This window comes from Asterias rubens, chromosome 9 (assembly GCF_902459465.1).
Source record: "Asterias rubens chromosome 9, eAstRub1.3, whole genome shotgun sequence".
NCBI classification, from domain to species: Eukaryota; Metazoa; Echinodermata; class Asteroidea; order Forcipulatida; family Asteriidae; genus Asterias; species Asterias rubens.
This window is the reverse complement of record NC_047070.1, coordinates 18,520,443-18,544,398: the sequence shown is the minus strand read 5'-3', so window position 1 is coordinate 18,544,398 and position 23,956 is coordinate 18,520,443. Positions and strand designations below refer to the sequence as shown.

Genomic DNA, 23,956 nt, shown 5'->3' with positions numbered 1-23,956 from the left:
AATAATAAGCAGATCACTGTTTGCAATATTGAGAACAAACTTACGCTAGTCCTTCCAATAGAGTTGTCCACCTAGTTGTACCAGCAAGAATGACCAGAATAAACGCAACTACATGTATACATCAAGAACCAGGCCTCACCATCAAACTGTGTTTAAACAACTATTTTAAAACCGATTATACATACACTCTTTGATTTCCATTCTAAATATATTTCCCTTAAAAACATCCCAAAACCCTGTAAAATTTGAGAACACGTAGTTGTGTGTTTAATTTCTTTTTAATATCACTGCCCATAAAGATGGCCGCCGACTTTACACTTTGCAACATCAAGTGGGGACTACATGTATTCATAAAGCATTAAACATCAGAGCATGTCACTTCTCTGAGTAAGTCCTGCTTCAACGATTTTGACACCTGACCAACCTGTGACTGTTGTAATGTACGTGCCTAACACTACCGATTTGAAAATTACAGTCCTTGATTGACAGCTTTCAGTATCTATCTTGTGGTTGTTGAGTACTCTTAATTGCTAATACGAGAGGACTTGACATGCTCGGTAGGAAGATCCATTTAATTAAGGTTAGCAGCTGATAAGTGGGTAGGCGAACATCCCTTATGGAAGTATCTAGTAGCGACCACTGCTGTAATGTTTGCGCTGGTAACGTTCTCCTTTAACAGTGGTTCAGGCCTGGCGTTTCATCTTTGAAAGGGCAAGGCCCTTTTCATTTTGCAAAGGGCACTTCCATTGGAAAATTTAAAAGTCAATTGGAAACTTTTGAAGGGGCACCATTACTAAGGGAAAGACCAGGGGGTAACGGAGGCCATGGTCTCTGTACCTTGTGGACAAGTCATTACCGGTCCAACGCTGGTTGCCATATTCTACTCCCCACTAAATGGGAACGTAGTTGCGACAGCAGTTACGAGAATATCACGGGAATCACGGGGAGAGTCGGAACGCCATCACCGGGTCAGACATTCAATGACATGTCCACAAGTCTATGGCCTCCGTGCAATTCCAGTCAAAATGTATGCAAAGTAATTCAGCTGGCTAGTTCAGTGTTAAAAAGCATCTTATTTCTTTTGAAATATGGAGTGGAAAAGCTGTTGTTTTCAGTTTTCCTTTTCGATAACTACAGTTTACATAAGAGTAACTATAAATATGAATTTGAAAAGTAAACTTTGGGGTACAACCATGAGTAAAATCTCTTTTGAAGGATTGGTGGCACTCATCCAGTCTGCCGTGTCATACGTTTTCAATTTTTCAAAAAAAAAAAATTTGTCGACAAATAACAGATGAATTAAATTTAAGAGTACAACAGCTTGATTGTTGCAGCATGAACTGCGCGAGTTAACAAGCTCCAAAGACACGGGGGATACCCCACTCAATGGTTTTCCCCTGCTGGGTTAACAAGGATCTCTGGAGTGGGTTCTAACATTCTAATAACCTTTGTCAAGGTTCAGGTTAGCGCACATTGTACATCCCTGTTTACCATCTGATCTAGTATTGATGTTTTCTTTTTACGCACTGGTAAGGGTAAGGTCAACCCATGGTCACTGCTGACTTAACAATAATAGCAATAATAATAAACAGTTTAATGACACTTTTATTAAAGTGCCTGTGAGTGCTTTTGTAGATTTAGCTCTGTATAGCAACAGTTTCAACGGTTCTTTTTATTGCCAAAAAAAGTTAATGGTCTGACATTTGGACATTAGTAGAGTCCTTTTCGAATGCTAAATGCCTTTTGAGTTATTACTCTTACCACAGTCAGCCCTTGTTATAAAGAGCATGTCATAAAGAGGTTCTGCTTTAATAACCAAGGACACAACAAGTGCATTCTAAAGGCAGTGGACACTATTGGTAATTACTCAAAATATTTTTTTACATAAAACCTTATACTTGGTAACGAGTAATGGGGAGGGGTTGATAATATAAAACATTGTGAGAAACGGCTCCCTCTGAAGTGACATAGTTTTCGAGAAAGAAGCAATTTTTCCATGAGTTTGATTTTGAGACCTCAGATTTGGAATTTGAGGTCTCGTAATCAACCATCTAAAAGCACACAACTTCGTGTCAAAAGGGTGTTGTTTTCTTTCATTATTATCTTGCAACTCAGACGACCCATTAAGCTCAAATTTTCACAGGTTTGTTATTTTATGCATATGTTGAGATACACCAAGTGAGAAGACTGGTCTTTTACAATTACCAATAGTGTCCAGTGTCTTTTAAGTCCTGAATTTCATGTCTGCTTCTTTTTTGTATGTGCTTCTTCGTTTTGCTGGTTTCCTGGGGAGCACCCTGATGTAACACCCAAGTACTTTATCTTTATAAATGCAAACAATCAATTGATAATTTGTTTTGATAATTAATTGCTGAGCACTTTTTCAGACAGACAACTTTTCAATCGAATAGCTGGTTGCCTCTTTTTAGAAATAATAGTTTCATATTCATATTGAAAGTTGATTGTTGTTGGTCAAAATATAAGTGTTGTATACATAAACTCAAAACCACTCTTCAAAGTTTCGACTCCTTAACCAATTCTTCTTATTGTTTGCAAGTGCAAAGTTTCAGGACTTTATCCTTGAGGCAAATTGGTAATATTGAAAGTTGATTGATGACTGTAAGGCCATGAGTCAAATGTTGCATTATTAGCTGGTACCTGCCAAGTGCCAAAGCCAGTGACCAAGGCCCTGTGTTTCAGTCCTTCAGTTCTTATCCCTGAGTCAAAAGTGAAGGATTCTAAAGTTGGTTTTTGAATTCCTAGCTATGGCAGTGGCTCTGGCTAGAACACAGAAGAATCCTATTCTTCAATGTTATCGTCAAAGCCAATGGCCATAGCTGAAGCCAAATCAGCTTGATTCAGACAGGGCCTTAAAAAACAATCCTGGCGAAATGTTCTCAATGTTTGTGAAATTTGACAAAGGTTTGTGTGTGAATGCTGGTTTTAAAACAATGTACTTCATGGAGGCAATGCGGAGGCGGTTGCCTCAATGCGGAGGCGGTTGGCTCAATGCGGAGGCGGTTGCCTCAATGCCCCCCTGTCATTGCCTTGGTGCCCTTAAAATGCTAACTGTAGAAATTTGCAATTTCCTCATAGGGTGCCATTTACCAAGGAGAAAATGCCTTGGTGCCCTTGCCCTTGCAAAAACGAAGCTTACAGGCCTGTAAATGGACATCAATTTGTGTGTGTTTTGGTCGGGCGGGGAGGGGGCTTCAAATTGAACGAATCAATTCCCACATTTTATACGAAAAGTCATGTGGCACCCGCTTTTGAGATACTTAGTCTTTCTTTGGTTGATAAGTCATTCTTTTTTGAAAGAACGTACTTCGGTACAAACTTTGTTTTTTTTTCCGATCACAATCTGCATCTTGATTTACTACACCTACATGTTGTACGTCATACTTCCTAGATGTTGGATTAGATTGGTTTTATGCATGAATATCAACAGACTTCTTCCTAGATGTTGGATTGGATTGGTTTTATGCATGAATATCAACTGACTTTTCTTCTAATGCTTCTCAATGGAGTCGTTTGATTTCAACCACGCACTTTGGGGACACCTACATCAGTTGTTTCTTGAGCTAATTTACAATCTAATAGACGTTGCAAATAAATAAGTGTCAGCTATGGGTAGCAAATTGGACCAAGATGGCAGCTGAGGAACTTTGTTATAATCTAAATCCGACTTGGCTTCCAGAGTCAGAGTCGGTGACTTTGACTTGAGGCCCACTTGATTCACTTTCCATTTGGAATTTGTAATAATAAAATTAAAGTGACCTTTTCTCTTGAAATAAAACTACACCGACTACAAGTTGAACATACTTTTATTTATTTTTTACGATGGAAATTATTTATTCACACTCAAGACCATTCCTCATATTACAAATACGCTAAAAAAACCTTTAACATTAACAGCAAAAGTAAACAAAATACAACATACAATGTAAACCTTGAACCAATATTTTGAAAGAGTCCCCATTTTTGTGTGGAAATTAACAGTGGAATCATTGGTGATGGAGATGTTGAACATACTCGTCTGTGGTTTCCATTCCCACCTCAGTTTGTCCAAGTCTCTCTCCCTCTCAAATCTCATCAACTGAAAGGTCTCCACATCCGGATAGATTGCAGTGCTATTAATCCCTGCATTGAGTTTGAAAAGCGCTGCGTGGATTAGACCGGCCGGTCAAATTAAGACTCAATTTAAAAAGCCAATCACGGTTTGGAAATTAAGGTCTATTCTAGTAGTCTCTGTAGAGGTTTCTGTCTAGCCAGATGATTTCACATTAAAACATTGACATTTCACATGCATACAATGTGTAGATGTACCGGATTAGAGCAGGCCTGTATGCTTCGTTTCTAAGGGCAAGGGCACCAAGGCATTTTCTCCCTGGTAAAGGGCACCAGAGGAAATTAAGGTATATTCTAGTAGTCTCTGTACTGTAGAGGTTTCTGTCCAGCCAGCTGATTTCACATAAAAACATTGACATTTCACATGTGCAACATGTAATTGTACGAGATTAGAGCAGGCATGTTTGCTTCGTTTCTAAGGGCAAGGGCACCAAGGCATTTTCTCCTTGGTAAAGGGCACATGACGAAATTGTAATATTCTACCGGAGCATTTCAAGGACACCTAGACAATGACCAGGGGGCATGGAGGCAATCTAGTTGGCGATTTATCTCTTAATTTGATGTTGTACAGTAATCTTGATGTCATTGACGTGTTAGAAAATATTTTTGGAGTGCACTTCCATTAGGCCGAGTAAAAAAAGAAATGTTTACATCAAGGTTCTTGAAAAAGGGGAAGCAGGAGGGGCTTTCTTCTTTTTTTCAAGATGGCCAACTTACATCCTTTTTAGAATTTTCAAAAACCAATTTCCACAGAGTGTTCAACAGGCAACAATGTGACATAAGCTTACTAGACCATATACTAAACATGCTAATATTGCTTGTTACTGCTTTTTAAAATATTTATTTAATAGTTTCAGTCAAAACCTCTGTAGCTCACTTTCACTAGAATAAATGTAACTAAAACAGTTTGTTCTGACTTGCAAGTATTTTATTTTCTGTTCCGATGTACACTGAGTGTATCACTATCAGTTGACATTTTATGATTTTTAAAACCAATTTTTAACTGTTAAAAAGAAAAAGATATGCAGCCCTAAAAGGAAGTTGGCGGTAATGCTAAACATGTATTTTTTTTTTTAACTTCGCCTTGAAGTCAGTGATGGCGGATTTGAAAGTGCTCTTTCTATTTGTGGCTGTAAATCTACCGGGAATACGCGCCATCTTCAAACCTAATTGTCTTGAAGGTCAGGTAATTGGAAAGTTTCACAATTGACTGATCATGGAATGGCCTTAAACATCGACTCTTTGTCTGATTGGGGTTTTACTGTCTTTTAAAGGGATACTTAATGATTAGTTTTTGTAGACACCATAGCATTGTTAGGCTTCGTCACAACTGGAGGCCACAGCTACATGTAGAGCTACAACTAGATTTCTGGGTTGTCATGCGTTGAGGTTTAGGACGTCTTTAGCAACGGCCGTGGCACAGTAAACGCCAATTCGGATACGGCCTTAGACTTTTTAGGGGGTTGTTTAACGGGACTGTTAACTTTGCCTGAACGGTAACTTGAATTTTTGTTTGCATGCGGACTCCTCGTCAAGCCTGGTATTACATAGATGTTAATTAGGTGGTCTAGTAGAATGACATCTATTCTTCACTGACAATGGTTGTGGGTTCGAATCCAACACGAGTAATATGCCTGCATGGAATTTTTGTAACAGAACTTGGGGAGGCAGGGCTTAGTATAGGGTGCTGAATACACAATGGTGTACAAATGGGTGAAACGCAACTAAGATTTTTAAAAACAAAATCACAAGAATATGCCGAATAAAAATAATATTAAAGCATTAGCAAATATAATTAATAAGAAAAATGAAGAATGGTGATTGAAATTCCATGCATATTCCATATATTTAATGTTTTTAAGAGTTTTATCCTTTACGTATACATTATTTGTATTTTGTATTTTTATGTGAATTGCCAAATAAATAATAATAATAATAATAATAATAATAAATTCATACTCAAATTGAGCTGGTTACACACATATATAAACAAATTAATTGAGTATACTTGTGACCTATATTAAAAAATCATGTTTTTACCCACACCTTTAATCAGAATCTTCAAGACTGGATCTCAGATCTTCTAAGAAATAAAAGAAGAAATCCCCAAGTCAAAAAACACGCAATTAAGATTCATATTGAGGACAAACTGTCTGATCCTTTGTTAAAGTAGGTCCTATGGACCGGGTCTACAATGGCAAATCGTCTCTTCCGTAAATGACTTTTATTTTGTTTTGACGTCAAGAGTGGGTAGATGTTCGCAGAGTTGTTTCTTACAACTCGGGCATCAACATTGTAAATCACTTTGTAATGTGTTTTGTTACGAGTTGAGTTGAAGTTCCATTCAATTTTTATGAGGCAGGCTAGGCATTCTTAATGGTATTCTTTTTTATGTTGTTATTCTCTGAATTTGTTATAGACCTTTATTCTGTTGTTTACAAAGTCTAGCTTCCTTTATGTTTATTCATCCTAAAAATATGTCTGTATAATTGTAAAAATCTGCCCTTTTTAACAAAACATATTTTTTTTATGAAGAACATTTGTACCTGCCGTCTATTTCACAAAACTCTTCCTAACTTAAGATTAATCTTAGGACTTAGGACGAGTCCCAACCCTGCACTGTAGCACGCAGACCTTAAGATTAATCCTAAGTTAGGATGAGTTATTCGTCCTAACTCGAGATAAGACGAGTCCTAACTCTTTGTGAAATCGACGGCTGTTGGTTTTGGTAGCTTAACTGATTGGGAGCAGTAGTATTTGTATTCAATGATACATTACCAGTGCAACTGCTAAGCAGCTAAGCTTAAGTACCTGGTAGTTGATTTTACCAAGAGCGGAGATTTACATTACCTTTTAAAAACTGTGTATCTTAACTGCTTTTGCTAAGCAAAGTGGTGACAGGTGATGTCACAATTATACAAATCACATTTGGAAAGTTGGCAACTCATCAAAAAATGAATCCTAGCGCATTGTGAGTCCTTGTCTCATGTTTCAGTTTGTGAAAGAGAAAGTTGTCATACCGTTGAAGTAAAATTAGGTTTAGTATTGGCATGGTGGTAGTTTTGTTAGCACTTCTATTACTGGTTGAAAGAAAATCTTTCTTTTAATGCAATGTATATAAAAATGTACATCAAGGTCTGCCTTGGAAAGTTACTTCTTTCTCGAAAATTATGTCACTTTAGAGGAGCTGTTTCTCACAATGTTTTATACCATCAACCTCTGCCCATAACTCGTCACCAAGTAAGGTTTTATGCTAATAATTATTTGGAGTAATTACCAATAGTGTCCACTGCCTTTAAAACAACACAATAAAAACGGCCTGTGAAAGGTTCAGCTGAAGTTAGATTTGGGAAAACAGCAACACACTGTCACTTGTGGTTTCATTGCTGGATATTCATAATTTAAAAGTGATAATTTGAAACTGAAATTTTAAGGACTTTGAACTTTTTGGGTTTGGAACAGAAAGTGGAAAATATGTCCTGTAAGTATTTTCTTTACGAGGGTGGGTCACAGTATACAATGTATGGGATGTCACCAGCTATCGAGTATCGTCAAATCGTCAAGGAAAAACATTGAAAGCAAAATAAAAAACTGGTATTGTTTTGGTGGTTTTTATCTGCGATTATAACGCACCCCTTGCAAGGATTCTGTCTTTGGTTTTGGTTAGAGCGCCGCAGCGCGTCATGATCAGACCTGTATGCTTCGTTTTTAAAGGGCAAGCAAGGGCACCAAGGCATTTTCTCCATTGTAAAGGACACCCTATGAGGAATATTTCAAGGGCACCAAGGCATCGACCAAGGGGCATGAAGGCAATCACCTACGTTGCCTCCATGAAGTATCAGGCCTGCATGATATGTCTCTATTTGACTATTTGTCTCTATTTTAAAACACAACAAGGTACTATACCCATATGGGGTGCTTCCAGCTGATTTTCCCAACCTAGTGAGAGATAGACAGGGATGGGCGAGCCTCAACATGATTCAGACCTCGGTTGACTAGAGAGAGAGATTATACCCATAGCTGTTTGTGTACCATCCCATAGTAACCAATGTACTATACCCATAGCAACAGTGCTTCCTGTTACATACATAACATCTTGGCAAAATATATTTATAGGTTGTTATAAAATAAATAATGCATTTTTCCTCATGTATTGCTTAACACTCTGCATCCCTCGGGGCGGTCGATTTTCCCTCGGGTTAGCTTCAGGGAAAACAAATGCGTTGAGGATCATTTCGGTAGTCGTACAAGTAGCTTTAAATCCATTGTGCTCGAAGCAGTCAATATTTGTATATTATATCCTGCATGTATCAGAAAAACAAATTTGATCTTTTGGTAGAGTTGTGTTTTCAATAACAAATCGGAAACTTGATTAAGGGTCAGTGTCTTCTCCACTGATCTCGGTCTCCCATGAAATTTAATTTTTTATCTGGCAATTATAAAGGTATTTGATCTCTGTCCAAATTTGCATACTGTCATTGAATAAAATCGCCGCTTACGATAGCAGAAACATTTGAAGGAAACAAGTTTTGAGGGGCAGTTCACACCCCTTTCTTGAAGGAAATTGTCAGGCCTGCCTTTATTTGAAATTGTACTTTGAATTGTACAAAAGAAAAAGAGTAAAGCAAGATTTGAACGTGCGACCTCCGGGTTTCTGCGCTGGCCTCTCAGACCAAAAAAAGTACCCCATGTCTGATGCTTTATTCTTAAAAGGGCAGGGGCATGAGGGTTGCTTTAGTTTGTAAAGGACACCTCTATGAGGCATTTATCAATTTGTATTGGGGCACCAAGGCAATTACATTGGAGGGGCATGAATTCATTGCCTCTGGAAAGCATCATGCCTCTGGCCCATGAAAACCTTCTCATTCAGTGGTTTAGGACTTGCGTCCAGCTGGCACTTCAAATCGTGAACAATTTCCTCCACCTTACCTAAATTGGAGTAATGAACATGTACTGCACAATAGAAAGCCTGTAGGAAGAATCTCCTTGCATATGTATGGGATAACAAAGCTCTGTAAAGTAAGTCCTTTCAGAATACTTGTCTCTAAAAACAGGACATTTTGGGTCTTGGGGGACAGTACATGTATGTACATGTAGGTGTTGTTTTCTTGACCACACTTTCCCGATGAGAATGTTAATTTCCTCAAAACGGACCCTGCATGCTTGAGTCTTCCTAACTCTACGGCAATGTATGGAAACCGATTTGACCATGCAGCAGTTAATAATGTATGCTTGGTCAAGCTTGCCCAAAATGTAGCTTGCTTCATGTCAAGCGGCTTAACAATCTGTGCAATGTGCTAAAAGAAACTGTAAATGGGGGGGGGGGGGTGCTGATTGTAGAATCAACCATAAATAATGAATTGTGAAACCATAAATAATGAATTGTGAAACTAAAGGTCTTTAGCAGCCTGTGTAAGTGGATTTCATGGTGCATCTGAAATGCTGGGAGTGTCATGACTGTACTTGTTGATATCTTTTTTCCTTTCAGTTTGAAAACCATCAAACATGTCAAAACCAAAGAAAGATCATAAATAGTTTTGGGTCAGCTAATACTGATGTATTTATTCATAGGCAATATTATAATGACAGATGTGGGAGTGTCGTGGCCGAGCGGTTAAGAGCACCGAATTCAAACTCTGGTGTTTCTGATCAGCAGAGTGTGGGTTTGAATCCCCAGCCGTGACACTTGTGTCCTTAAGCAAGAAACATAACCATTGCTTCGTCCTTCGGATGGGACGTAAAGCCGTTGGTCCCATGTGTTGTGTAAACGCATGTAAAAGAACCCAGTGCACTTATCGAAAAGAGAAGGGGTTCGCCCCGGTGTTCCTGGCTGGATTGGCAGCATATTGCGCCATAGCACCTTGTAAACCATTACATGGTGCTTAAGGATTAGGTCTTATATCTCAAAATTCGCCCCACTCCTTGCAGTAATAATACCTGGCGCTTTGTATCCTTTGGCAAAATGCGCGTTATAAATACGGTTATTATTATTATTATTAGAAACAATCATTAATTCACGTCCCAACTTGCTTAGAATATAGCAAAAAACATCTTGGTATTTTCACATCTGGTACCAACGCATCTCTGACTGCAGCCTCTGTTGTCATTTACTTTAAAACAAATAACTTTGATTAGAAGAAATACAATAGAGTAAAAATAATAAAGTTGAATTTTAGTATTGTCATTGAGAACCCCCAAGGCTTGCTGGAGTCTTATAAGATCAAACCATACAATATTAATCGTCAAGCTTTGTCATGATTTATCCTCTAGCCTGCGAGGAAGACTCTGCTGGGGTCGAATTGCCAGGCCAGTATCTATGGTTTGCATTTATACCATTATAGTGTCTTTTGGTTGATAAGTTGTTTGCAACAGCTAAATTTATTTTCTTCTTTAGACCTCCTTACTTATGGAGCTCGCTGTTCCTTTGTTATGGCAGTTTGAGAGGAAATACACCGCCCTCCTCCTTCCCCCCCCCCAAAAAAAAAAAAAAATAACTAAAAATAAACTTGAACACTTTGTCTTAATATTCTCATTCATACACTGGGAGTGGACGCTAGAAATCTCTGCACCGTGACTTTGGTCTTATGTACACACATCACCAACAGTCCACGCTGCCTACAGCCAGAAGTCTCGAAAACACCGAAACGCAAACATTCCATCCAATAACAGCACGATTTATCTGCGCTCTCTGGATGCAGTCACAAAATGTTTTAATCAAATTATGAGAAAGAGAGAGGGGGAAAATTCAAGAAGTCAATCCAAACTATTAAAGGATTATTGTCTGAAATTGAATTGGGGAAATTTAGCTGTGACAGAATCTTCAAGATGGATAAATTTCATCGGGCAGCTACAATTCAATTTGTGTAGAGGCCTTAATCACGACAGCTTATCAAAGAGAAGAGGGTATTAAGTAGGAGGAAGAAAGGCAAATTTACTATTCCATTGAAGGGGAATGTTTAAGACAGATAAAAGGAAAATATAGCAGAATGACCTTGCTTGATAATTTGATGGTTTGATGAGATCCCCAAGAAAAGGTCTTGTGCTAATATACAAATATTGACTGCTTCGAGTGCAATGGTTAAAACTATGACTCCCGAGGTGATCCCCGGAGCGTTCTATTTTCCCGAGGCTATCCCCGGAGCGTTTAATTTTCCCGAGGCGAAGCCGAGGGAAAATAGAACGCTCCGGGGATCACCGAGGGAGTCTTAGTTTTAACCATTGCACAAGTAAAAGCAGTCAATATTTGTTTTATAACACCCCAAACATTTCTAAATACTGTACTATTAAGTTACAGACCTGAATGCTACAATCCACGGACAACGCGAATACAGATTGCGAAAACTTTTACTGTGCTGCATGTAGTGTCATGTTATCCGAAATGGTTACAGACTATTAATTTATCATCCTCGTACACGCAACGGACGTCTGAGTACTGCACGCCGTGTGCTAGTCTTCAGACTAGCGCACGGCAAACCCATGCACTATCACATGGCCGTCGTTTAGTAAAACTAAGACATATCATGTGACGCGCTCTAAACCAATGAAAAAGCAGAATATTGGTAAGGGGTGTTATAAACTGTTTTATTCCACGAACAGCATCTCTTTGGAACTCCTTGCCTGGGGGATGTTTCCATCCATCCTAAAAATCTACTTTGTTTTAAGAGAAATATCAATTTCATCTCCCCTAAGCTATTTTCAACTGAAATATTTCCTTTTTGAATCCCGTTACCAAGTTGCATAGTCTGGGTCGAACTTGCGATAAAAATATTAAAAGATAGATAAATCCTTTCAATGTTTCTATTGAATCGTAGCTTGTAGGTGGAGACCAGTCGTTATGTTTAATTGCCATGTACGGTTTGTCCAATGTCACAACTGAATCCTTTGTTTGTTTGAAAACGGCTGCGGCACAAAAATGAATTTGACCCTGGAGCTGCACTGTACTCTTTAAAGGCAATGGACACTATTGGTAATTACTCAAAATAGTTATTATAATAAAACCTTCTTTGATTACGACTAATGGTGAGAGGTTGATAGTATAAAACATTGTGAGAAACAGCTCCCTCTGAAGTGACATAGTTTTCGAGAAAGAAGTAATTCTCCTCAAATTTGATTTCAAAACCTCAGATTTAGAATTTGAGGTCTCAAAATCGAGCATCTGAAAGCGCACAACTTCATGTGACAAGGTGTTTTTTCTTTCATTATTATCTCGCAACTTCGACAACCTATTGAGCTAAACTGTTCGCAGGTTTGTTATTTTATGCATATGTTGAGAAACCCCAAATGAGAAGATCCGTCTTTGACAATTACCAATAGTGTCCCAGGGTCTTTAAGTGTTTTTACATCAGTGTGAGGAATGCCAGTCAAATGACCCAACCTTATAGATCTCACTGGTTCAAGGTGTTTCTACAGCAAAACTTTCTAACAATACAGAAACTTGAAAGGTCATGTGTTTATGACATCAACTATCGCCACTATTTAATCTCCAGAAGGTGAAGAAGTTGATGTAAAAAAAAACCTTGCAATAATGTTCCCCACGTTGTTAGGCAGTGGGATGTAGCAGCTTTGACACTGAAGCCAGGAAATTGAACGCTGACACGAAGAACCTTGCAACGGGGTTAGGAAAAGTAGTGTTAAAACGATTACTCCCTGTAGACGTGCATTTTGCTTTAGGGGTGGGTGGGGGTTGGGGGGTCGGTGGTGAGGTTGAGTAGCTCAGCTGTATATTAAAGGGAAGGTACATGTTTGGTAATTACTCAAAACAAATATTAACTTAAAAACTGACTTGGTAACGAGCATTGGAGAGCTATTGATAGTATAAAACATTGTGGGAAACGACTCCCTCTGAAGTAACGTAGTTTTTGAGAAAGAGGTAGTTTCTCACTAAAATATTAAAAGACTTCTAGCTAGAAGTCTTTTATTCCTATCTGAAAGCACACAAATTTGTCCAACAAAGGCGTTTTTTCTGTCATCATTTTCTCGCAACTTCGATGACCAAATGAGCCCAAATTTTCACAGGATTGTTATTTTATGCTTATGATTGGATACACCAAGTGAGAACACTGGTCCTTGACAATTACCAAATGTGTACAGTGCCTTTAAAAAGAGTGGACACTAGTCTGTATAGGTTTTATCTTGAGGGATGTCTGACTGTTTGAGTGACTTTTTTGAAGCGCTGGTTTTGAATTTGGTATCATCCATCAGGAGCTTGACTGGTAGAGCAGAATGCACTACCTTTCCAAATGTTTGTGAAGCGATTATGGTTAGGTTTAGGCTCAAGGACGCAATTGTCATGACCAGGATTCAAACCCACACTCTGTAGTCTGTTGCTCATAACATAAGAGCTTAGTTACGGTGAACTAGACTGCTCGACCATGGCACGCCATATAATGTCTAATTAAATGTATCATGAGATTGGTGTGAAAATGACTATTCACACCATGTGCGTACATTATGACCAAAATTTATGAAAACACAATCAATGAAAGTCAACTCAGCGACGAATCTTGAGTAAACCAATGAAGTGAAATATTGCAAGCCATGTATACACAGATGCTATTATATTTCATAAAACTACATTGTTGGGTATAGCAATCAATAATTGTCACATTAAGGGAAAGTAAAGGACTTTGTGTAGGGTGTGAGTAGATGGTACATGTACATTCAAACCGTGGGACCTAGTGGAAAGGTCCACGGTTGGTTGGAAAACGTGTACAGAACAAATAATATAAACAAAAGAGGATCAATAGGAGGGGCTGAAAACCTATTCTACCTCGAGCCCCAGCGGGATTCGATCCAGGGTCCCAGAAAAATGCCATTCTGCCAACCTGACTGCTCAATGTCACAAATGTCCTTAATGACAAACTGACCCCCCAATGTCATTTGTGACAACCTGACTGCCCAATGTCACAAATGTCCTTAATGACAAACTGACCCCCCAATGTCATTTGTGACAACCTGACTGCCCAATGTCATTTGTGACAACCTGACTGCCCAATGTCATTTGTTACAACCTGACTGCCCAATGTCACGAATGTCCTTAATGACAAACTGACCCCCTAATGTCATTTGTGACAATCTGACTGCCCAATGTCATTTGTGATGTCAAACTTCTGTAGAATATACATTGTACATTTAGTACAACCTTTCAGTAACACTAGTTCTGTTGTGAACTAGTTTCACTCTTAAATTGACAAACAAGCCCAGTTGTTTTGTCTGCTTTCCCTGTCTAGGGAAATGTTTAGATTTGGATAAGATCAATACATGCACGGGCAAGAACTAGTAAAATGATTTAGTTATATTCACCGTCATGCACTCTATCGCCCTGAAGGTAACTTCTTTGTTCTCGGCACGACAATACACAGTAGATCGTGAGGATATGGGGGAAACTCCTGATTAGTAGACAGCACAGAAATACTTTGCAGCGCTTGCTTTTGTGTGTGTTTGTGATTGTATACAATATTTCATGGTATTCAGCTTTATGCCTCGAGTACAATCAAATTGAAAGGGGAGGTTTTGCTCTCTTCATTTAGTCTACAAAAGGTATCGTATGAAGGATCTGTATCCTGTCTACCACTGTTTCAACTGTTTTGTTTAAATAGGACACTAAATGGGACATTCTAGCTTGAGCTGTGTTGTGACCGAGTGGATTTGAGCACTGGACTAAATATCTGGGCCCAATTTCATAGAGCTGCTAAGCACAAAAATTTGCTTAGCATGAAATTTCTTCCTTGATAAAAACAGGATTACAACCAAATGTCCACATGATTTTCAGGATAAGCAAACAACAGCTGAGTACCAGTAACAAGCAGTATGCAACAAATGGAAATTTGGTTGGTAATCCTGTTTTTATCAAGGAAGAAATTTCATGCTAAGCAAATTTTTGTGCTTAGCAGCTCTATGAAATTGGGCCCTGGTGTTTCTGATCAGCAGTGTGTAGGTTCGAGTCTCAGTCGTGACACTTTTTACCTCTGGAACAGAGCGTGTGGCCTAGCAGTCATGACAGTAGACGTGCATGTATACATGTAGCAGATCTGTTTTAGCCCACATGCCCAAGGACTACTGGCTGCACCACTATTGCTAGGATGCTGGCAGCGAAAGGCTTTGTACACAAAGAAATGAAAAATCTGTTGCATGTTTTACTTTACACACATCTTCCTTGATTTACACATTTTCCCTGAAAGGATACATTTTTCATAACATATAGACATAAATGAAACTCAATGATCAGAAGAAGCGAAAAAATTAATGAAAATACAGGAGGAAAAACCCACAGAAAATAAAAGGAACCAAAATATATAATATATAAATTCAATACATGAACAGAAATCAAATCTAAAATGCCTTGAGTTTGAATGGCATTCAATGGATTGTTTTCAACTTTCTCCTTCTTTGGTTTTGTATTTTTATACTTCGATACATGATCCAGGCTTTCAGAATCGAATAACGAATCAAAATAATTGCTTCGGGTGTTTGTTTAGTAAAAATAAACAAAAAACCTTGGCAATGGTCAGCAGTCAGCAAAAGCAATTTCATGGTGAAATAATAATTTGCTGTTCAAACAAACTTGACAATAAACTCATGTAATGTGATGACAACCCTATACAAAAAAGGAAATTTATTGAATATATTACCAATCCCCCGTACCTAATTTGCATATTTATTATTCCATCGGGTAGAAAACTCATCAAAAGATTTGTGGTGTATGCCTCAGGCTTGTTTTACAGGGAAAACTTTGTTTTATCTTGATGGAGGGGCAGTGACACCAGGAAACTGAAGTATTTTTTCTCTCTCGTGTTTACTCATAATTACCTTGTAATGTGGGATACCTGTATGTTCATTCATTTAGTATTTTCATTCATTAACACTGATGTGCGTAAGCACTGTATACTCAGTACTTTTCCAGGCTCTGTGGAAAAAAATCACAGGCATAATACTAGGGTGGGATTCGAACCCACAACCTTTGCAATTTTAGTGGTAAACCAACTGGACCATCGAGGTTGACTGGTTGCTAGAGGCAGTTCGAATCATATGTTTTAGCAGCGGGGACTGCAACGATTTAACTTCGTTCATGTCGCCTATAACCTGCAGAGTGAATGGCAAAGTCTTTTCTCTTTCGGGGGCTGAAACCCTTGTCCTCTGCCTTCTCCTCATTTTCTCAGACTCATTTCCCAATGTGTTATGGATGGATGCCTATTTTTGTACCAAAAAGGCGTACCTTCATGTGGTTTAAAGGATGCTGAAACTTAGGCCTTGGGGCAGGAGGCAGTTTCTATGTCTTCCTCCGTAGAGTTGATCGAGATAGGGTTTTTTCTTATTACACAGAGAAGTCAAAATGAAGTTTTATTTCAATTGTGTGTGTATTATTTCCATCTGTAAACATTATTCTGCCTCTGCGCTACTCAGAAGTCCTGCCTTTGTGCTGCTTAGACTTCTCGCCTTTATAATCCTCAGAAGGCCATGTAGACTACTTCACAAAATACTCATTATTTGTGCGATAGCCGTGCTGGTCTAGTGAACAATTTTGTGTTAAAGAGGTCTCTGATGGCTAAACTTGTCCTTTTTTCTTAATTCTGTTTGCAGGTACGGAGGTTGGTGTACATTAAATCCACCACCACAAATAGAGATAGCAAATTACTTATGGAGTACCATTGGAAGGTATGTATTATTTGTGAATCTATAGTTTTATTTCGTTTGCTTCGATGTTCTTCCAAACAAGTGACATTGGCAATTTATTTTTGATAACAATTTTTAGGGGGGGGGGGGCGTGTGAGAAAAGTAATATAAAACATATTTGCCAATGCCACACCCATCCCCAAATCTTAAACCTTGCCCCTAGGAGACCCCAGAATCTGGTCAAACACCACCCCTTGGTCCAGACAAGCCTACTTGCCCCCCCCCCCCAAACCCACCACCCCTATCAGTCTGGGTCTCTCTGAGGTCTCTCAGTCACTTGACATTTAAATTGGACTTCCTGTCTGACGATGGAGTTGATTTCAATGGAGGAGGAAGGGGGAGGGGGAAAAGGGACTTGATATGTGAGAGTGTAAGTTACCACACTTGTGTCCTTTAGGCAAGACACTTGTAGCGATTCCGAGCTGTTTAGAGCAGCAGACTCCAGCTCGTCAGTTTCTTACCAGCAGAGTATGGGTTCGAGTCCCAAGTCCTTGAGCAAGGTGCTTTGTATAACCATAATAGACCCTTCCCATGAAATTTGTAAATTGCACATAGCGCGTGCGCACTAACGTTTTGGTTGGCAAAATGAGGCAACATCGCGCTGTTTTATGCACGGCTAATGGGTGCGTGACCTTTTTGCGCGTCTGCTTAGTGCACAACTCTATTGCATTTGCCAACCAACAGGGTCTGTACGCATGCGTGAATGTAATTAGCATATTTCATGGGAAGGGTCCATTGCTTTGTCCTTGAGATTTGGACGTAAAGCCATAGACCCTGTGTACTAGGATTGGTAGTGCACACAACCCAGAACATTTATTGTGGAAGAGTAGGGGGTTCACCTCAGTGTCTCTCATTTACAAATCAAGCACCCTTATTGAAAGGTTCCCTCCTTGTGAGCTACAGGGCCAAAATTCATAAAGCTGTTGAGCAGAATACTGTTCTTAGCAAAGAAAAATATTTCTCAAGAAACAGTTTACCAGCCAATATACCAGGTGAAGTTTTTGTGACTGGTTCCAAGGCCAAATCTCATGACTTTGCTTACCACAGATTTCTGCGCTTAACAGTTCACTTTTCTCAGCTTATATCACACACTAACAGTAGAATCAGGACCCAATTTCACAAAAACTTGTTGAGCACAACAAACTGTTGCTTAGCGGGGAAAAAGGTTGCCAGCCAGAACACTACAAGTTACCATTGCGGCCATTGCGATTGGTATCTCAGTAGGTTCTTGCTTAGCCAAAAGTTTTGCTAAGCAGAATATTCTGCTTAACAGCTTTATGAAACTAAGCTCTGCTCAGTGGTTTTTTTCTCCGCCTTTCACATCATTTGACTCCTGGTGGAATCCCACGTTCATGTGGATTGGGCTGTCAGTCCTCTGATTGCGTGGGTTTTTCTCCGCTGGGGTTTCCCACGTCTAAAAGCTGTACATTTATTCATTTATACATTTATTTGCTATTTATCCCGTTATTCACTCTAACTGTGCTCTTAGATTTGTAATCAAGTAAAGAATACGATAAAACTCTAGGGGTATTCCTCTTGGGAGGGGGTTTAATTTAATCCTGCGTGTATTTAAAAAGAACACATCTCTTTAATAATCTAGTTTCAGAGCAACGGGTGGAGCCGGAAAGAGTTAAGAAAAGCTTTGATAAGAAACCATGGGGACGTCTTTCACAGCTTCACAAGTTGATGTCTGGAATGAATGTACCGTGTTGTACTTGGGAAATATGTTATGACAACAGAGGGATTTGTTGATATTAAAACAATATTTCTGTGGAGGGGGGAGGCTCTTCATAGCAGCAATGCAGCCATTCTCATTGTGAATGGGCCGTTTTTTTTGTGCATGGCTGGTGCTTGATTTAAGTTTGCAACCATGGAGAAAATTGCCGATACAACTCAGAAGTGCTTGCATTTCACTTCAATCTGGTGTGCGTTTCTTTCATGTTGAGATGTTCATCAAGTAGTGGCCAATTTTATGGTTCTGCTTCTCGTGAAATTCTGCGCAAAACAGGCCGTAGAATTATGCGCTTTACTTGACGCAGTAAGCGCAGAAGTCAGTGGTAAGTAGAGCCATGAAATTGCACCTCTGATCGCATGACAAACAAGTTGGTGATCTAAGATGTGGATCAGTGATGAGCAATAGTTGTACAAAACTCTCCTCATTACTCAGAGATAAGTCCAGCAGCGTCACCTTCCCTCAAGTGGTTCTTGAGGCAAAGAGCCTTTAAATACATTCAATTTAACCAGACAGGAGTGGAGAGCCTCTTGTGACACTCTGGAGAAATAGCCTAAGTCAACACAATTCCTAGCAAAACAACTTCTACTCTCAAACAAATCTCGTTCTTCGTGATTATTACAAAAAAAAAATTATCATCAGCGGTGAGGACGAAGACTTGTCTCTCCTCTGTTAAATTTAAATTAGGGTGATGAAGAAAGTAAAGTGGCATTTGTCTGGAAAGAACCCACGTCCAAATGTGCCAATTATTCATTGGAATTGGTAATAAACGTTGTGTCGCGAGGAGTTACGAGTCATAAAGGGGGACCATTAACAAGGCAAACTGTCCTAGGGGATTCGCTTGGGGTTATTCAGTAAAAATGTAATTTTTAACCGGAATGCTCATTTGTTGGGGTAGCTTTCGGAGGCTGTGGCTGCATTATATAGACGGTTTATAGGACTTCTTTTCCAACATTGTTTTAACAAAATCAATCAAGCAAATAAATGAAAAGACTCAGAAGTTAAAAAAGGAACTAAAAACTTTACTTTTTTTAAACTGTAAATAATTTGAGTGGCTTAATTTGTTGTTGATATCATCAATGTACAATGAACAACTTGGGAAGATTGTCAAAAAGAAAAAAAAAAAAAAAATCTTAGTTAGAAGCTGATACAAGATGTCCATTTCAAAGCTCGGTGCTGAAACCCCTGAAACTCAATTACGCCAACTCTGAAATGTACACAACTTTACAGTATGTAAACACCTTTACAGGTAACATGCTTTGCAAATCATAAATCTTTCTGAACCAATTATCTCATAAGTGCACCTGTCAACATGATTTGATACAGACTTTGTAAAACCAACATTCAATGATAAAGAAAATTACCTGTTGATGCATGCTCTGTAATAATTGGAAAGGGGGTGATCGACCATTTATATGAAGAATAAAAAATATCTGAAATTTGGGTTTAAAGCCATTGGACACTTTCGGTACAGAATGTTTTTTAAGTTCACAGATTTACAAATAACTTACAGTGTTTACATAAGGTAATGGTGAAAGACTTCTCTTGAAATATTATTCCATGAAATGCTTTACTTTTTGAGAAAACATACAAACAATATAAATTCTCGATATCGAGATATATGGATTTATTTTAAACACATGTCATGACATGGCGCAGCGTGCAGAAACAAGGGTGGGTTTTCCCGTTATTTTCTCCCGACTCCGATGACGGATTGAGCCTTAATTTCCACAGGTGTGTTATTTTATATAAGTTGTGATACACGAAGTGTGGGCCTTGGCAGAAACTGTTTACCGAAAGTGTCCAATGGCTTTAATCTGTTGTGCGGTTTAGGAGAAAAAAATAAAAATACAAAAAAATACAATTTTCAGCATGTAAACCTATTGTCCTTAATTTGGGTTGCATTAACTGAAATCAGCTGTTGAATTGTTTGTTTTCTGAAGTGTCATCACCAGAGGTGTTCATATGAGGTGCTTGTCACTAATCTTCTGTAGTGCTAGTTAGTTGTCTGAAGTTCTAGTCGCTAGTAGTCTGAATTGCTAGTTGCTAATCATCTGAAGTGCCAATCGTAAGTCATCGGAAGTTCTAGTCATTTGTTGTCTGAAGTGCTAGTCATCTCAAGTGTCTCTTTTCGTCTTGAGTGCTAGTTTCTATGGTTTCATTTCCCGAAAGATTTAACAGAAAAAAAATTTAAAAAAATTATTATCGTACACGTATCTAAATGCCCACTTCCTTGACTATAATTACAGTGGAAGATCCATGGTAATCAACCTGTTGATTACAATTCCCTTGCCAAATAAAGGGTTTGAATAATAAACGGTTTGTAGGCTTTTACATGACTTAGTCACTCCATGCTCGGTAGAGGCCAAGGTTGCTCCAGCTTTGATCTGTTGATAAAACATCTTCCTTGAGGCAAGGAATCCACTCAAAACATGTTATCACTTTGTACTCATCTTATTTTCCCCTCAATGTGAAATATAGCTTCAAAATACATCGAATGTTTCCATCCCCCCTCCCCCCCCCCCCCCCAAGAAAGTATGATACGGTATATAAATATTTATACTTTTAAATGTGTTAAAGTGATTGGTGGAGCTGATCAAATATTCACAGACAGTATTGATGTTTTGTGTGATCAACCATGCAATAACAGACCTGAGAAAGATTGTGCTTCATCCCTTACAGGCACTGTACACCTTTGGTAATTGTCAAAGACCATTCTTTTCACTTGGTGTATCTCAATGTACGCATAAAATAACAAATCTGAAAATTGGTCGTTGAAGTTGCGAGATTGATGAAAAAAAGAAAGAAAAAAAACAACTTTCACACAAGTTGGGTGCGCTTAGATGCTTGAAATCGAGATCGCAATAAAATTAATATTCTTTATAGCTGATGCAAATTTAACATTTATTATATCAGTGCAGTGCCCGCTGCTAAAACGTAGGATTTGAACTGCCTTTAGCTACCGGGCAATCTCGGTGGTCTAGTTGGTATTAAAGACACTGCTCTGGAATTGCAAAGGCTGTGGGTTCGAATCCCACCTGAGTAATACATTTATGCATGTGATTTTTTTTCACAGAACTCGGGAATTTACAACTGAGTATACAGTGCTAACATCGGTGTGTACTGGATGGGTCAAACCAAAACGAATATCCCCCGACGCATTTTTAACATCTATTGATGTTTTTCTTCTGTGTTTTTCAGGGTTCCTGACAAGGCGTGTCGACAGGAGCTTATTGATGCGTATTGCGCTTATCATTATAACACCAGCGGTGGATGCATCCCACCATCCTTCATTGATATGCCTGAGGTAAGAAAGAGACTTGTTATGAATGATGTAACAGGCGGAAACTCGCCTCTGAGAAAGAGTGTAGTAGGTACATGTATAATGGGGGTAGACTGATGATGATGACACCAGTTGGGATTGTGGCACATCGCCCCATGCCACTCTATGCCAATCTATGCCACACATGGGTGGCATGGTTGGCTTGTGCGTAAAGTGCTCGCCTCTCACAAAGGTGACCCCGGTGCGATTCCCGGTCGGGGCCATACATGTATGTGAGTTGAGTTGTGCGTTGGTTCTCTGCTGTGCCACCAGGGTTTTCCATACCATACGGTTTTCCTCCCTCGGGAAAAAAATCAAACACTTTCGATCTTTGGCTGTGCTCCGTGGTCGAAATGGGTGGATGTGGCTGGCAGCCAAAAGCGCCCTTGCATGCCAGCTTCTCGAACACGATGTAGCCGCGTCCTTCGCAATTCAGCTCTTAGCTGCAAGTAAGGATGATTAGCCCCCCAAATTATTATAATTATTATTACATTCTCAGGCCTGTATGCTCTCCAGAAATCCCAGAAAAGCATGGAAAATATTAAGGCAAGAAAGGGCATACAAAAAAAAACCCAGCACAACATTGCTTTGAGCCACCTACATAAAGATGACAGTTTGTGGTGGAAAGAAGGTCAAGTTCATCCTTTGTGCTGAGGTTATTGTGTAAATCTTGATTCTAGGTCTTGTTCTTTAATTGCATGAAGAGGATTGCGTGCCAATGAAAGGCTTCTTTTGTTTCATTCTATTTTGGCTCAATGGAGGTAAGTCGGAGTGGACGAGGATTTCAGCCTGGGTTCTGGTCATGGTTGCAATTAGCGGCGGGGTCTCACAACCAAGGCTTGAAGATGGTATTTTCTCGAAATAGAAAGAACAAATCCTGGTGCTTCAAATGTCAAACAGAATCTTTGTTATCTCAGCTTTCTAAAGTCATGGTTTCTTTGTGGCAGCGGTACTCTCAAAGTAAAATGATTCTGGCAATTCCTCTTAGACAATCCCATCAAGCTGGAAGACAAAAAAATGAAAGAACCCCGGTGGTTCCAACGACGTTGAACCATCTAGAAGGTTTCTTTTTCCTTACAGCCAATGACCTTTCCGTGCTGCAGGTCACAAAATGTTAGCAGTACCTCTGAGAATTTCTAAGAGCTCTATCTTGTGGGATCTTGATATACACAGTATGAGGATGCCAAGCAATGATTGTAATCTATCCGAGGTAAAAACCCCAGTCACGTCCAGAGAAGACGTTGAGAGATGACAGATCTTGTTAATGCCAAGAAGTCTGTTCTGAAACATCTGCGAGTGACGTGTGAGAGTGATAAGAGATGAAGCCATTTGATCGACAGTTTACAACATGTCTATTGAAAGAAAAAAATGAAGATGTTGCATACACACACACACACACAGACATGTTTATGGTGCAGACGGAGGACTTCTCTTTAGTCTCCCATTGTTTGGACATAGTTTATTTTTCAGACGTCCCCGCTGGTTTTATACACCAAATCTACCGAGGACTGTCCCTAGTTAACTTTTTCCCGGATCCCTTTTGTTAAAGTCCTCGGTTATCAATAGTAGACATGCCCACACACAAGCTTGTATTGTCCCTCCTATTGTCCCTCTTTTGTTTATACTCTAACTTTTTGGCAACAGCTCACATTGGTTTTGTACATGTACAGCATGTATGTTTTCCAACAGTTTACCTTTCCTGAACCAAGGATCCTGTTGTTTGTAACTTTTTAGCAACAGCTCCCATTGGTTTTGTACACAATTTCCAACTGGGAGCCTTCCCCCAACTGCATGCAGTAAGGGGCAACTACATTGTATCATTTGAGTAAGGTGCCCTCCTGTGCATCATGCATACACAGCTTTGCGTTTTCCATTTTTGTCATCACCGTTTACCTTCAAGATGATAGCGTGACCGCGCCATAAGCCTTTTTGAGGTATGGCGGATGTGATATACGCGTGTCACACTTGGCGACTGATGCCACGCTCACCATGTTAGTGGTCAATAGTTTAACGTGTAAATGTCGCGTCGCCTACAATGCGCACTTCACTGAATAACACACGTTCTGTTGCTATGGTCAATACGCACAAATTTACCCAAACCT

At 39.2% G+C, this 23,956-nt stretch overlaps 1 protein-coding gene across 2 annotated transcripts in view; it reads left to right on the top strand.

Annotated features, from left to right (window-relative positions):
• The window catches only part of LOC117294445, a 109,788-nt gene that overhangs the window by 11,749 nt on the left and 74,083 nt on the right, over positions 1-23,956 (top strand). For both annotated transcript variants that reach the window (XM_033776848.1, XM_033776847.1), the window contains exons 2-3: positions 16,708-16,782; positions 21,734-21,839. In XM_033776848.1, coding sequence (XP_033632739.1) covers positions 16,708-16,782; positions 21,734-21,839 — 181 coding nt within the window. The remainder of the gene's footprint in view (positions 1-16,707; positions 16,783-21,733; positions 21,840-23,956) is intronic.